Below are 15910 nucleotides of genomic sequence, written 5' to 3'. Positions count from 1 at the left end.
TATATATATATATATATATATATATATATATAGTGCTGATGTGAAATATCCTCAGTGGTAGACGGATCATGGGCTAGAGACCCTTTACCGCCAGGCTAACCGCGTGAGGTTCTCGTGGTCTTTTTTTCCATGTAACGCAACTGCGGGTTAGCTCCATTAAAAAGTGAAGGCGAAATTTCTCCCAATACCTGATCCAGAAGTTCCCTTGTTGTCTGGATGCGTTCAAAATTACAAAGCTACGGAGTTGAACATTAGTAGTCGTAAATCCAAAAATTGGGTCAGCTGTCCAACGATGGTTATAAAATAAAATTGTAAGAGATTAAATAATTTTCCAAAGGAAGCAACATTCACCATACACTGTTGAGTCGGGGGGAAAAAGAGCGAGCAACGAATAGACGCATGCTTAAAATGATAGGGCTATTCGGATCAATTTACAGAGCGCAAATAAGAAGTAGATGATCTTAATAACTTTTGATCTAACGAGCAGGTTTCCTCGTACTAAGATCTTAATGGTACAAAAAACCGACTTTAAGTAATTTGTACAGACGACTTCTATAGTTGTGAAATACTAAGTGCTTAACATGACAATCATCATAACCTCCTTAATAAATACTTTTCAAAGTTAGGTTTTTTATCGTAATTTAACTGCTAAAATTTTTTGAGATAATTAAGTTTTCAGTTCTAAATTCTTAGCTCATTTATGCAACATGACTTTTTCAGAAAGGAAACATTTTTCTGACCACTTAAAAAAAATCATTTTATCATTTGTCTTATTTTTACGTTTTTGCAATCAATAACTGAGATTTACGCTAAAAGGTAACAAACAGTAACTGTAAAACCTATAATTATATAAATTTGCATTTATGTTGTTACAAGAGAAAATTATTCAAAACATAAATAAATGTTAAGACATCTACGCAAAGCATCATTTATTTAGTCACAGTACATTGCTCTATTTTGTTAATATAGTCGCCAAAGGAGTCGAAGCAAAATTTTAAAGACAAAATTTAGCGACCCTACTTAGTAACGCTGATTTTCATTTGATGCCAAAAAGCGACAAGTAGTTTTCACTTATTCCCGAAACTTAAGACATGTTTGGAGCAAAAAAAATTGTAACGATTTCAATTCGAAACAAAAAATGACATTCTGGTGAAACATTATGATGCTACAAAAGTATGAATTTTGAATTAAAAAATAAGCCCCATGAGACAATAATCTCTTGGATCGCAAAAGTGGATATATTTAAAAATACAACAAAGTACTGTAGTTATGTAAATATAGATTTAATGTTTCTTGTTTTATTTAATCAAGTCAAAAAGTTTTCTACATTATCCTTATACATAATTTAAAATGCTATTGAGCAAACAAAAAAATAATTATTAATCTTAGTGATAAAAATGAAAATTAAATATAGTGTACAGTAAATTTCAACTATTTCAATAGTTTTTAAATATTATAAAAAATAATTTATGAATGATTATACAGTTGTTTAGTTATGGGCATTTTTCGAAAGAGGGTATCAATAACGTTAACAGCAGTTAATTAAGAATACTATTGAAATTTAAATAAGCCTTAAATATTTATTACTTATGCAACATACTTTTCGATCCAGATAAAATTAACACTAAACTCTTTTCATCAAATTTTAGTGCATCGCTTTATTAATATAAAATTAATCAAATGCTACATCAGATTATTGATGATTTATGAAGGATTTTAAAGAAGTTCATTTATGGGCACTTTTTAAAGTGTAGAAACTATAACGTTTACAACAGCTGATTAAAAATCTATTGATATTTAAGTCATATGCACTAAATATTCACTATTTATGCAACCTACTTTTCAATTCAAATAAAATTAACTCTAAACTCTTTTCATCAAATTTTAGTGCTTCGGCTTATTCTAAACTATTGATGTTGCATGAGTTACATTCTTTGAACAATTCTATTTTGCATGTGTAAGAAAATAGCATTTTTTTTACTGAAATGTTTCATTAAAAAATAGAATCGATTATCAATAATTTTAATAAACAACATAATCCTATTTCCTATTTGCTTATTTATTTATTTATTTACTGATGTTCTTTAACCATCACGAATTTCCAAAATTCACTCTTTTTGATTGGAAAAATATTTTAATATAATATAATAGAAAATAAGAAAGTAATATTTTTAAAGAAAGTTTTACTAGAAAACTTTTGCAATAATTTATGTGGAATCATGTCACTAGACAGTTTTGTAAATTTATTCTAAAATCCTTATTATTAGTTAAATTTAAACTTAAGTGTTTTCAGATTTAAAAGTTTAGATCTGTGTTATGCTCCTATATTTGCCTTACATAAATTGCCTTTATATAAATTTTTAAGTTATCAAAAATAATCACTTACCGTTCTACCCAGCTACTTGCACATTGCGTACCCTCATCAGCAACAACACAATAGCATATTAAAAATTATTCTTTTCTTGAAAATCACCTTTTTACCTACGTATCACCTGTTTAGATAAGATTATCACTGAGTTTCCATTTAAAATATGAATATCCAATAAGCATTAAGAGTTTAGAACGTCGAGACAGTAGATGTAGGGAGAGTAAAAAAATGATTCCTTATAGATTAAAAATTGCATTATCCTTTTCTGAATTATCGAGTATATATCAAACAGTTATTATTTGTTGTATTAAAACGATTAATAAAAATAATTTTTTTTAAAAATCCGCTAGAAACACCTCGTTTTTACTAAAAGTTAACTAGCATACACTCTAAAAATGTATTGTAGAAGCATAATATTGGTACTTTGAATATTAATGCATTACAAATTTGCTGCAGCCTAAAGAAGTTGTTAAATTGAAACATGTTTCTATTCAAATTGAGTGATAATATCAGTAAATCAAGTTAAATAAATATGATAATGGGGTTCGACTAATGTAGTGTTAAGCTATAATATTAATACTTTGGATCATAATGCAGTTCAAATTTTCTGCAACCTGAAGAATATGTTAAATTGAATCATGTTTCTGTTCAAATTGAGCGATAACATCATAAAATCAAGTTCACTAAATATGTTAATGGGGATCGACTAATGTAGTGTAGAGCTATAATATTAATACTTTGAATCATAATGCAGTGGAAATTTTCGACAGCATTAAATTAGGCGGTATATATAACAATGTCTCTGTTGAAAGTAAGCCATGATATCATGAAATTATGTTTAGTAAATAGGATAATGTGTTTACACCGTCTTTCATCACTAATGCAGCAAATTTAAGCGGAATTATGGTTTAATCGTATAAATTTTTCTAATAGTGCATATTTAAGAATTTACATTAAATGCATATTTAAGAATATTTTAATTGCAAAATTTAAATTGTTTGTTTAATTGAATAGCTGTATGCAGAAAAAGCTTTCCTTAAAGCTATTATTTTCAGTGTTTTCTTTTCTATTTATGCAAAGAAATCTTAAAAATTCCATTAAATGTCCAGGGCAGTGGTTCTTAAATGGTGTTCTCTGGAACCGTAGCTCTTTTTGAAAGAGTTAAATTGGTTCCGCGAATTAGTACTTTTTATGACTAGTGATGAGTCTTGAAACCTCAGATTATATTTAGATGAAACCAAAAGCTAATAGTTTATTTAATATTTCGGTTGTCTTTGTGAAATTACTTCAAGTAAAATGCAAACGAAATAGAAATAGCCTTTTTTAAAAGAAAATATATTTCTAATATTAATATTATAATATTAATTACGAAAGGAACAAGCATTTATAAAATATTACATTAGCATTTCCCCTTACACTTTTTCAAATCAAAATGAAATAATTATTATCGTTAATAAGTAAATTTGCTTTCCTAATTACTATTTTTGAAGTTTATATTAGTTCTTTTAAGCTTTCATTTCGAAGGAAACTATAATTTATAGTATTTTACTCATTTTTAGCTTCTGTATGTACACCAAAAACAAATTCACCACTTGACAGGATATAACACAAGGACTGCGAATTCATCTGTTGAGCAAAATCATAATTTAAGATTATTAATTATAAAATAATTAAAAATCTTCATATCTCTAATTAAGTATTTAAAAATAGTGTTTTACAAGTTATAACGTTCGCAATTATCTTAATATACTATTTTTAACTATTTATAACTAATGAACTTTATTTATTAAGGTGAAGTTCCGCCAAAAGATGAATTATTATTTAAGGTTCTGTAGGCGAAAAAAAATTAGGAACCATTGGTCTAGTACATAATAAAGTTTTCTATGATGGTTTTAATTTTAATTTTGAAAATTTAAGCCTTAGGAAGAAAAAACTGCGAATTGAATGTCTTTCTGTGAGAATATAAAAAGATTTGCGAATTCCTTTCAATTTTTGTGAATTTCTTTATAAAAATTGTAGACTTGTCTCAAGTTGTTTCTGAATTTATTTAAGAAATTGTCTATTGAGCATTCTAAATTCCCAACAGTGGCGTTCTGAGGTGTTTGGATGCCTGAGGCAAAATCCTCGATCAAATTGGAAAATACATATTAACAATTTAGTTAAAAAATTGCGTTTTGTTTTAGTTAAATTTTATCACCTTAAGAATAAAATTCATTTTAATTTTGTGAAAACACTCTATTACTCCTGGTTTTATTCTTTAATTAATTATGGTGCATTAATATATAGCGGTGAATATAAAACTAATTCACTTCCTTTAATCTCAGTTCAGAATAAATGCTTCAAGATTATTAATTCTCTAAATATAAATAATTCAAGTATAACTACTACCAATATATATACAAGAATTAACCTATTACCATTTCGCCATAATGTATTTTTTCGTATTTTACTCTATTTACTCAACAATAAATTAATATGCAAATTAAAAACTAATGTGTCTGAAAGGAGACCATGAAATATGAGATTCCCCACTTGACAAAAGAAATTTCACGAAAACAGTTTCTTTACTTAGCACCTAAATTATATAATAAATTACCATTTCAGTTGCAAAACATCCAAATATATTCTTCTTTTAAGCGTGCTTTATTTCAATTTGTGATGAACATTGACGATTTAGATCTCTATTTTTCACTTTAAAGGAAGCATTTGATTTTTAATACCAGTGTTGTGCCAATCCAAATGAATTTCTTATGTTACCTCTGTTATTTTTTTAATATAGTTTCATGAATTTTTTTTCTGTTTTCTATTATTACAGTGTTCAACAATATATGACGTCTTATGATGAGTAAAATAATTTATGATTGTAATATCACCCCCCCCTTTTTTTTATTTCCATTTTAAATTTATTGTATTACTTTTCTTTGTCGCCTGGACAGGATTTTCTTCTTGACAACAAAGATCTATTCTTTGTATTTATGTGTTTTTGCTCCCAATAAAGTTATATTTGTTTGTTAAAAAAAAAAAAATTCTTAAAACGAAAAGTGCGATTACTATAGAGAAGAAAAGCTAATTTAATTAGAAAAAGCTAACTAAATCTAAATCTTTTACTTTTCATGTGATGAAAATGAAATTATTCAAGGGTGAATATTTTGCTATTTGCAGCAAAATATTCTTTTATCTTAAAACTCTGCACTGAGAAAGTAAATCGAATAAAATTACCGTACTGTATGGTAATGATATTTCTTGTAAAAAAAAGCAATATTTCTCGTTAATGAAACCAAAACATACGATAATTAAACCATTCATTGGGTAATTTTTCCACTCATGTGGTATTAGTTAACTAGAAATATTGTTTTTCAAAATTATAGCTCTTATTAGCACATATTATATTAAAAATACAAAAATGAAAAGTATATTTTACCGAATAAGTTTTTTTTATGCAATGCTCTAAGGTCTCACAAGACAACCACAATTTACCATACTTAAAAAGTTTTATCACATATTATGAAAGTATATCATATTGCTAATTTTACTAAGATCATTTCTAAATTGCTTTGGTTACTAGTGAGCTTTTTTATGTTCCCATAGAGCCAGAAACACGGCAAATTTTACCATATTCTGGTAGTTTTGACCATACTTTGTTTCTCATTGTGGTTTTGGTGTTCAAATTCTGATTTAATTATTTTTCATCGAAATACAAATAAACGATGGTAAATGAAATGAGAGAAACGTAACTTTTAAAACTGTTTATTTACAATATTTGTTCGTTTATCAAGAAATACACAACATTAAATAATAGTTTAATAATGTAGAAAAAAAACATTATATTACATGCAAAATAACATTAAAACACTTAAAGTAATTAAATAGACTGAAAGTAATTAAGTAATTATATACAAAACTAAAGAAAGTATAAGGTCATGCTGCGAAAGCAAATTAAAGAGCTTTTTTAAAAAAAGAACCAAACCATAAATAAACCAAATTAAAGCCAAAGCAAATGAAAATTAATGAAAAATATGAACCTTAACACGCGGAAGATTACATCCTAAAAATTACCTTACCTTTAATATTACCGTATGGCAAATATAAAAAATGCTTGAATATATCATTGGATTTCGTGGTTTCAGCAAATTTACTAAAGTTAATAGCATACATGTTGACTAATTTTTCATTTTCTAGAAATTTTTCCATGCACTTATGTTCTGATAAATTATGAAACATGCTATAGTTATATTCGATTCTAAGAGATTCATTCATTTCAATTTTGGTAACAAAAGAATCTGTTGATTCTTGTAACACAATAAGAACACATTTCTTTTGAGCCTCGGTAAGAATGATTGTAGAATCTGTGATTCTAAGGTTATATTGTTGAATGTTTTTCATCATTTCTAAAATTAATCTGTGCTCTAATGGAATCACTTGAGATCTGAAATGAATAATAAAAATTAGGTTTCAACTTTTAAAACATTTACAAATAATAATTCGATTAATTGTCTTCTTGCATTTCAAAAGCCTTTTAAATGATAATACTTAAATAAAATATCTTTTGCACATTTTTGTAACATTATTCTCTATTCTCTGAGAATGTAGACTTTAATGCTAAAAAATGTGTCAATTATGATAACGTTAGTTTACGCCTTTAATAAATGTAAATTATCTTCTTGGTTTTCAGAAGCTTTTACGGGATAACACTCAAAACTTTTTGTACAATTTTGTAGCATTATTTAAATAAAAATTTACCTTACTTACAAAATTAGTATATTTGAATAAATAGAAATGTTTTAATATTCATTGATTTTTAATATTCATTTCTGAGTGGAATTAACGTTTAATTAAAGAAAAGCTAGAACTGTTTTGAAATATATGCAGAGAATTCTTAAACATTCATTCTATGTATACCCTTTTGAAATCCTAATTTATACCGGAGTGAAAAAAGATGTGCACATTAATGAAGCTAACTAAAATCAAAGTCAGGAAAGACAAATTTGCAATCGACATATAATGAATAAACTATTGAGAAAGGCTGAACTAAACACCAATGAAACTTTGTTTCTTATTTAGGCTTTTCAACTTAAATTTAATTTACTTTTTAAATAAAATTTTGGAGCCTGGCTTGTTTCATTTTATATGTACTTTTTTTCTTTTATTTTTAATAAGTCCTTTATTCAGGGAGATTTGTAAAAATCCTCTCCCCTTTAAAATATAATTTAAGAAATTTTTTAATCTTTATTTAAAACGTTTAAGGCATTCAAGGTCGAAAATTTTATTTTTAAATGAAAAAATAATACAGAATAATAGCTTAGGAATCTGAAAAATCTTTATAGGGAACTTTATAGAAAGCAATGGGGGTGTCTAAGGGATCAAAACCAATTTATTTCTTGTGTTAAAGGTTAATTCATTTCAATTAATTTCCTTTCGCTGCTTTTCATTTCCTCCTGTAATTAAAATGATGATGTTGATCACTAAGTACCATTCAATTCACAACAATGCCTAGTCATACACTGTTACATTTTTATTCTGAAATTGCGGAAAGATTACAAGCAGCAGCCTGTCAATCCAATTAGACGTAAGGTTTGCAGCAAATTTTTTTTTTACCTTTACGGTTTAGAAACCGTTTACAACTAGTATGGTTAAAGAATTATGTATGCAAAACTGCAAAAGTTCTTTACCATTTACAACTAACGTGATTTCAAAACGGCAAGAAAGAAATTTAACTGGACACTGGAGCTAGACTTTCGTTTGGTATTGGGCGTTGGAGTTAGATTGTGGTTGAGTAGTGTTTTATCATATGAACAGGGGGAATGTGGTTTAATTAGCGTATATGGTTGTTTCCACATATGCTAATTAAGCCACATTCCCAAGTATAACCTAGGGTAAAGGATGAAAAATATTAGACTTTTTTTCTATTAAGCAGCTTTATGCTTCTGCGATCTATGTGTGAATAAGAGCATCGTTTTTCAGCAATTATTTTTTTTAAATTTTATTTTATTTATTTATTTAATATGTTTTACGAATTAGTGTGTGTAGAACCCTGTAAACTCTTCATGCGCTGAAGGGAATGGAGTAAACATTGTGGTGTCAACACTGTGACTGGACTTCCTGTTCTGTCGGTCACGAGGTTAACAGATCAGCTTACTCGGCTATAAAATGTACCCAGTTACCGGTATTAAGTCATTTGGTGGGCCTGTTTGGTGCGATAAAATTATCGTTGTTTAACAGCACTAGGTGAAATCAGTTAATAAATGGTTTTTCTTCCAATTAACAATCTGAAAATCATCTTATTTATTGCTGTTTGACTGTTTTGTTGTTGTTTGAATATGGCAAAATAACAATTAAATAAATTGATATTTAGTTATTTTTCCGAGGCATTTTTAACAGTGTACTTGACTAACGCACTTGTCCATTTTTACATTCAAATGTTGATTTGCGATGCGACCTCTAAAATTCAAATTTTATCTTTAGCTTCGGGAAGGATTTAAGGGAAGACAGGTTATTAACTCTAGGAAATCTGATAAAACCATACTATACTAAAAAAATCAGTAACTTACAAATCTGGAAATTCGTCTACTTTGTTCAATCTCTCATCTTTAGGAAATGCATTAAATCCGTAATAAATTAACATCTTTAATCTTTTTTCATCTCCACAAGTAACTGCATCGATAATCGAAAAGTTGCTACAGTATTTCCACGCATTTCTTGAATGCTCTTGCATGAACAAAATGTCATGTTTTCCCGTACTTTGTACGTGCTGCAGAATATAGCCGAAAAACTCTGGTGAATGCACGGGTTGCTGAATAAAAATAAAACGTCCATTTTCTTTAACTTTAATTTTTACAAGGATTGAAATAATTTTTAAAATGGTGTCACTGTCGTTAATATCTTCATCACAGCAAGTATTTAAAAGTTTAACAAGAAAGAGAAATTGCTTCCATCCTCTCTTGTCGTTCGGTAAAAGCTCAAGCACTGGGGGCATTAGATTTATAACTTTGATAAATTTTCTCAATTCAATCTCCAGTAAGTTGTTATCCTTGCAACTCATTCTCCGGGTATTATTATGCCATTCTTTCACAGCATTCCTTATGTAAAAAGACAAAGGGTTTTCCTTAATTAAAAAATTGATTTTCTTTGTCAAATGCCTCACTAGAACTTGTAAGCGATTTAACTTATGTTTTGAATTCTCCGAATTCAAAAGTTTCCTTTTACAACTTTTAAACTTTTTCTCGGAGTGCCAAACTGAGTGTACGGATAAATCTTGTATAGTTTTTGAGTAGCTTGAAATGTAAGCATAAGGCTCTTTGTAACGATCAGCTAAGTCATATTTGTCAATAAAGTTTTTTAAATATTTTGTGTCTTCTTCTAATTCTTTGATTAGCGAACAACTTGCTGGATGATTTTTAAACAAGACACTATCGCATGACATTTTTAAATGTGTGATATTAAGAGCAATTAAATTTCTATCAATTCTTTTGTGAATCTTGAGACAATTTTCCAGCTTTTTTCTTCCCATTGGATCCATATTGCTCTGTAAACAAGAATGAATAAAATAAATAATGTATGCACTTAAATGTAGTTGGAAAATTGTCCATATATTTTTTACTCTCACATGTTATGCTTAAATATGAATTAAAATCATCTCTATAATGTAATGATTCCTATATGATTAAAATAATAAATTTACTTTTTGCACAACATTTACTTTTCTTCCTTTGTGCTCTTAATGAAAAATAATATAAAATAATAATTTTGGAATCTGAAAAATCTTTATTGAGAGCTTTATGAAAAGTAATGGAGGTTTAAGAGATCAAAACCAATTGATTTCCTGTTCCTGTATAAATGTTAATTCGTTTCAGCTAATTTCCTTTCGCTGCTTTTCACTTCATCCCATAATTAATAATAGTTAATTGCCATTAAAGTATTCTTAGCAATGCTTAGTCATACACTATTACAATAACCAGCAGCAGTCTGTCCATCCAATTAACCGTAAATTTTACGGTTCGAATCATTTTCTATCTTTGCAGGTTTGAAACTATTTACAGCAGGTACGGTCAAAAATCCGTGAATACAGAAATATACGGTTTTGTAACTGTTTACAATTATCATAGTTTCTAAGTATGGATTTTAAGCGTTTTTAGAAGTTAAGTTATGTTGGGCTTTTCGTTAGTTAATGGGCTTTGGAGTAAGATAGTGGTTGAATCATGTTTTTTCAAATGAATCGTGATATATGGCTTAATAAGTCCATCTGGATATGAGGTATTTGCCGTTTTTCAATTGGTTTCATTATATTTGTCATTAATTGTGCCCCTTTTCACCCTAAACAGGAAATATTCTATTTTATTCTGCTTTAGTTGAGGAATTTTCTCACGTGATGTCATTTTTTTCATGTGACTAGAATCAAAAACGACATAAATATGTTTAATTCCCTTGCTACAAGCCTAAATATTCCTACACGGTGAAAAAAATTCTGGTAAAATCATGGCACTGTATCTGTTGACATTTTTGGTAAAAAAAAAACGATTCCGGTTTATAAAGCGAAAATTTATAGTATTCAAACCATTAATTTGGTGATTTTTCCGTTTATATGGTAACAATCTACCGGAAATTCTGGGTTTCAAAATTATACTTCTTTCTACCACACTCTTAGTAAAAAATACAAAACTTGAAAGTTAATTTAACCTAGTAAATAAATAGTTTTTATACCATATTCTAAGGTAGCATGATGAAATTTCCAAATTTTACCTTATTTACCAAATCAGATATTATAAAACAATATTTTATTGTTAATTTTACCAAACGCATCGTAAAAGTGCTTCGGTAAAAATTACCGAGCTTTTTGGTGTTCCCATAGAGCCAGAAACATGATAAATTTGACCAAATTCTGGTAGTTTGACCATACTTCAATGTTCAGTGTATCACATAATTAAATTTGTTTGATTAATGTTTGTAGCTGCTTGTTTGCAATTAAAGAATTTTTTTCACTAATGATTATTACAGAAGCATCTTCAGCTACATAAAGAGTGAAAATTTTGACTTTTAAGATTTTTTCTGCCACATTAACATTCATAATTCATGTAAACTAAATTTTGATTTCATTCGCATATTGATCTGTATTTTCCAAAGCGATTACATAATCGAAATTTAAAAATTTTCGAAACACATCTAAATGATTACATTATTATATTCAATACCCATCGTAATAAGTTATTCTTTATCATCCAATTTTAATTTTCTCACACGATCTTATTTATGAAGTCAGAAAGAAGCCTTGACAGTTAGTGAGTCGTAGTATAACAGAGGTATTCCCATTTACTGATTGTAAAACTTATGGAAGAAATAAATTATTACTATTTATGGAAGAAATAAATTATTACTATTAAGCCAATTAAAATCCACATCTTGAGGCCAACTGCAGCTCTGGATTGAAGAGTTTAAGTAAATATTACTTAATCAATTCTTTTAGAACAATTTTATAAAAGGAAATTATAACACATTCAAGAAAATTATTTCAATCTTAACTTACACGTTCCAGTAATCCTACTCATAATAAGATTTTTAAAAAAAAATTTAAATGCGTGAAAAAAATTGAAGCACTTATAATGACTTTGTAATAATGAATATAACTATAATTTCTGCTACAGTGTAACATGTTTTGCAATTGTATTTTTGGTATTAAAATTGCATAATAGAGTACAGTTTGCAAAATAAAAACGGACCACCCTGAGTAACTTTTAATCGAATGAGCGTGCTGGTGCGGGGTAGCAAAAGTGGGGCAATTTATCCATGAATCTTCACTTCGAATTAGAGTGGACTGTAATATCGCTGGTAAGACTTAAAAATAGTAATCTTTCTAAATATGGTAAATGCTTGCATTGGAATACGACAAGAGAGAAAGAGAGAGCACCACCACAACCTTTAAACAGCTTGTTTATTGCGACTCTGACTGTTACAAAACGTTACTGTAGATGGCGCTGGCGTTAAGATATAACAGAGCGGATCGACAGATTCTAGGACTTAATCTTAATGGTTCGAGAAGATCACCTCAAACATGATAATTTATTAGTGTGGACGATATTTTAAGTTGCGAAATCAAACAGTAAAATGTGCTTTCGCTGAATAAAGATTCATTTTTCTCTCCACAGATTCGGATTTCTAGACCCCAAAATCTAGAGGTAGCCTCAAGCTGGGAAATATGGTCCTAATAGGTTGGTCAAGAGAGCGGTCTAAAGTTTGGACTCCTTAATGTTTTTTTTTGTGTGTGTATTTCACCTTATCTCAAGAACTTTTTAAGCGAATTGAAACATTTTTGCACATAATTATAAAATTTGTCTATCCGAAAATGATTCCAAACAAAATATAACTTTGAGTAAATATTCATTATTTTTCATTATTTTATGCAATAGTAGGTGAAACATTTTGAGTTGTAAGGTAGATAATGTTTGCATTATTTTAAAGAATGCAATTTTAAGTGTTAAACTACAAACTTTAAGTGAAATTGGTCATATAGTTTCTGAGAAATCAAATTTTGAAAAAGTTTAGCAATAAAGAACTAGTAACTTTTCCTTAAAAACTTTCTGACTGTAAAGTATTCATTTTTTTCCAATTACAATTTTAATCAAGTTAGATTAATTAGCAAAGAACCATATATTCTGCATAAATATAGTTGAAATGATCCAAATTCAGCCTCATCGAAAATTTTAGGTTGCCAAAAACTTGGCGTTAAAAGTGTTCGAAAATACGATTTGAAACTTTATTTGTTTTGGTTAAATGGTTTTTTTAAATTTATTAATATGCCTTCTAAATTATTTTAGAAAAAGAAAAAAAAATTGAAATACTTGTTCTGAAATTAAATGGTTTAAAAATGTTTGCATAAAAATATGTTTTTCAGTGATTTCAAATAAAATACTTGCTGAGTAACAAAATTATATTTAAACATTTATCAACACACACATTTAAATTTACGATTCATTTTCAATTAAAATTGAATAATTAAAGTTGTTTTAAACTAATTTAAATTTAAAGTACTGCACATATCTCAAAAATTGTTATAAGTGCCATTAAAATATATTTATTTTTCAAGGATTGCAAGGTGAGTCTCAAACGTATATTTTCAAAACAGTGGATAGAGCGTAAAAGGTATACTAGTAAGAAAAATGACATCAAATATATTGAGTTCCTCATAATTGTCATATTCTTAATAAGAAACTAAATATTTAATAAATAATTTTACTACATTTTTTCATTGAATTTAAATTTCAAGCAATTAAATAAAAACCAAGATACGTTTTCACGTTCATTACAAAAATTAAAATTTCACATGAGCATTTTCAACTTAACACACTTAATGACAAAAAGTACATACTAACATATGTGATCTAAAAACCTTTTTACGTCCAAAATATTTTAAAAAAGAACTCTCTTTAAAGATCGTAAATTTAAATTCTTAATAATTATAATAGTAATTCATTAAATAAATATAAATTATGTAAAGAATTATAGCTATTGACTGTTAAAATAGTACTTATTTATATTATATATTTATATATAATATAAATATATTTATACATATTTTATCTATATTTATATATATAATACAAAATTGGACATAATAAATTAAGATTTATAATTTCTCATTATAAAAAGTTCATGTAATTTATTGAAAATTCAAAATAAATTGATGCATTATAAACAAGACATTGACGCAGGACACCAGACAAAAGCAGAATTAAATGTTTTCATAAGAAGTTAGCTTTTCGAGCAAGATTCATATTTTTTACAAAAAATCCTCATATAAAAACTTAATTCTTTACTAAAATACTTTTTTTTAATAGACAAGGATTGGAAACACTTCTTGATTTAATATGATTACTGATTTAAAAATTAAGTAAAAAAATAAATTATATACGTTTAAAACAAACAAATCATGTTATTATATTACATACCGTATACAACAGCAAAAACTGTGATTTTTATCAGTCTCTAATTTTCAGAAATTCAACAATTTTATTAAATCAGATAATTGAACTATAAAAATATGAAGCTATGTATGGGACTTACTGTGGTACGAAAGCATTCTAATTGATGGTATTATGTTCCTCATTAGCATATCAGCAATCAGAAACAGAAACTTTCTGACGTAACACATCCCGATGAGGTATAGCGGCGAATGTACTAGAATGTGCCACATGAAAATGCAAGAAAATAGAAAAACGTTATTTCTTAGGGGCTTATTACTGATAAATAAAAAAAGCACATATCTATATTTTCACACTAATATATAAGTTGTCTACATTATAATAAAAATAACCATTATCAGAAAAATTTGCGCATGCGCTATTCGATATGGAATGGCGTAAAATTTTACAATAAGATAGAGTAATTTTTTTGGCATTTGTTCTTATCTTATCTCGCAATTTTTTTTTTCTTTTTACTCTTTGATCAGAGAAGTCTAACAGAGTTGAAAAGTTTACATAATCTTCTACATAAGCACTAGTAAAGATTCTTAAGAAAATAAACATTTGGACTTGGGCTGATAGGGGAAGGTAAAATGATCTATAAACTAAGTAATATTGTAATGAATTTTATTTAGTTTTTTTACCGTACTATATTAAATGCAAAAGTTTTTGAGTAGTAACATTTTAGTTGGAGAAAACAGATTGTTTTTCTGTGCTCTGAAAAACATTACTCATTCAAAGTTCGGAAAGCATTCTCATACTGAAACACACCATGTAACTTCTAACATTTTATTTAATTATTTTTCATTAGCAAGGTTTCATACTTTAATCCAAATTATTTTTGATGATGAACAGGTACGCTTTATAAGTATTATTTTGCAATAATTTATGGCAACGTAGGAAAAGGAATCATTGTTTTAGAGTATATATATATAAATATATATAATATATATATGTATGTATATATATAATGTATATATATATATATATATTGATATTTTTAAAAAGAAAGCTACAATATAGGGTTAAATTTCTAAATTCACTTCGAGGAAATTTTCGTATTGTAACTTTTTTTAGGGTATGTTTTTGAGGCATTATCTCAATGCTCTTTGTTTTACTTAATTAATCAAAATTGTATTTAATTTACATAATTTAACTAAAAGAGAAAATTAAAACATAGGGACACTACATATTCGTGAAGCACTACATAACTAAGAAATTGAATGGTAAACATTGCTATCCGCTACGTGGATTGTCAGTTGTTTGAAGAAGGTTAATAAGTTATTCACTATTTTTTTTACTTTATTTCATTGTTAATATCTAAATACCATTTGTATAGAAAAGAAACTAACCACCTATAATAAATTTCAGGGGCTCGTTGGCCGAGTGATATCGACCATCAAACGCTTTGTAGCGTGAAAGGTACTGCTTTCGAATCCCGCCGTAACCCTGGTTGTATCTCCGTGCAGTCCTTTCTCTAAATTTATTATTTGTCTTTCTACCTGACAAAGGCTTATTAACCGCACTTTTGTAACTGAGTTCACAAGCTTGTATGCATTTGTAACCAAATAATAAAGGTACTGAGTTCGAATCC

At 27.6% G+C, this 15910-nt stretch overlaps 2 protein-coding genes across 3 annotated transcripts in view; both read right to left on the bottom strand.

Moving 5' to 3' along the window:
* The window catches only part of LOC107457107 (uncharacterized), a 13206-nt gene extending 10727 nt beyond the window's left edge, over window positions 1-2479 (bottom strand). The window contains exon 1 of the mRNA XM_016075180.4: window positions 2387-2479. The gene's annotated coding sequence lies outside the window, so the exon portion shown is untranslated. The remainder of the gene's footprint in view (window positions 1-2386) is intronic.
* A 3620-nt stretch (window positions 2480-6099) lies between these two features.
* On the bottom strand, window positions 6100-14748 carry LOC107457099 (uncharacterized). 2 transcript variants are annotated; one of them, XM_016075163.3, is made up of 3 exons: window positions 14305-14748; window positions 8917-9890; window positions 6100-6794 (listed from the first exon to the last, which is right to left on the bottom strand). In XM_016075163.3, the coding sequence occupies exons 2-3, from the start codon at window positions 9882-9884 to the stop codon at window positions 6407-6409; spliced, it is 1356 nt and encodes a 451-aa protein (XP_015930649.1). In that variant the 5' UTR covers window positions 9885-9890; window positions 14305-14748; the 3' UTR covers window positions 6100-6406. The 2 variants fall into 2 exon arrangements, with proteins under 2 accessions (XP_015930649.1, XP_015930650.1); XM_016075164.3 differs by having other exon boundaries at window positions 14420-14746.
* Window positions 14749-15910: the final 1162 nt, after the last annotated feature.

Source organism: Parasteatoda tepidariorum, chromosome 5 (genome assembly GCF_043381705.1).
Source record: "Parasteatoda tepidariorum isolate YZ-2023 chromosome 5, CAS_Ptep_4.0, whole genome shotgun sequence".
NCBI classification, from domain to species: Eukaryota; Metazoa; Arthropoda; class Arachnida; order Araneae; family Theridiidae; genus Parasteatoda; species Parasteatoda tepidariorum.
This window is presented reverse-complemented; position numbering and strand designations above follow the sequence as displayed.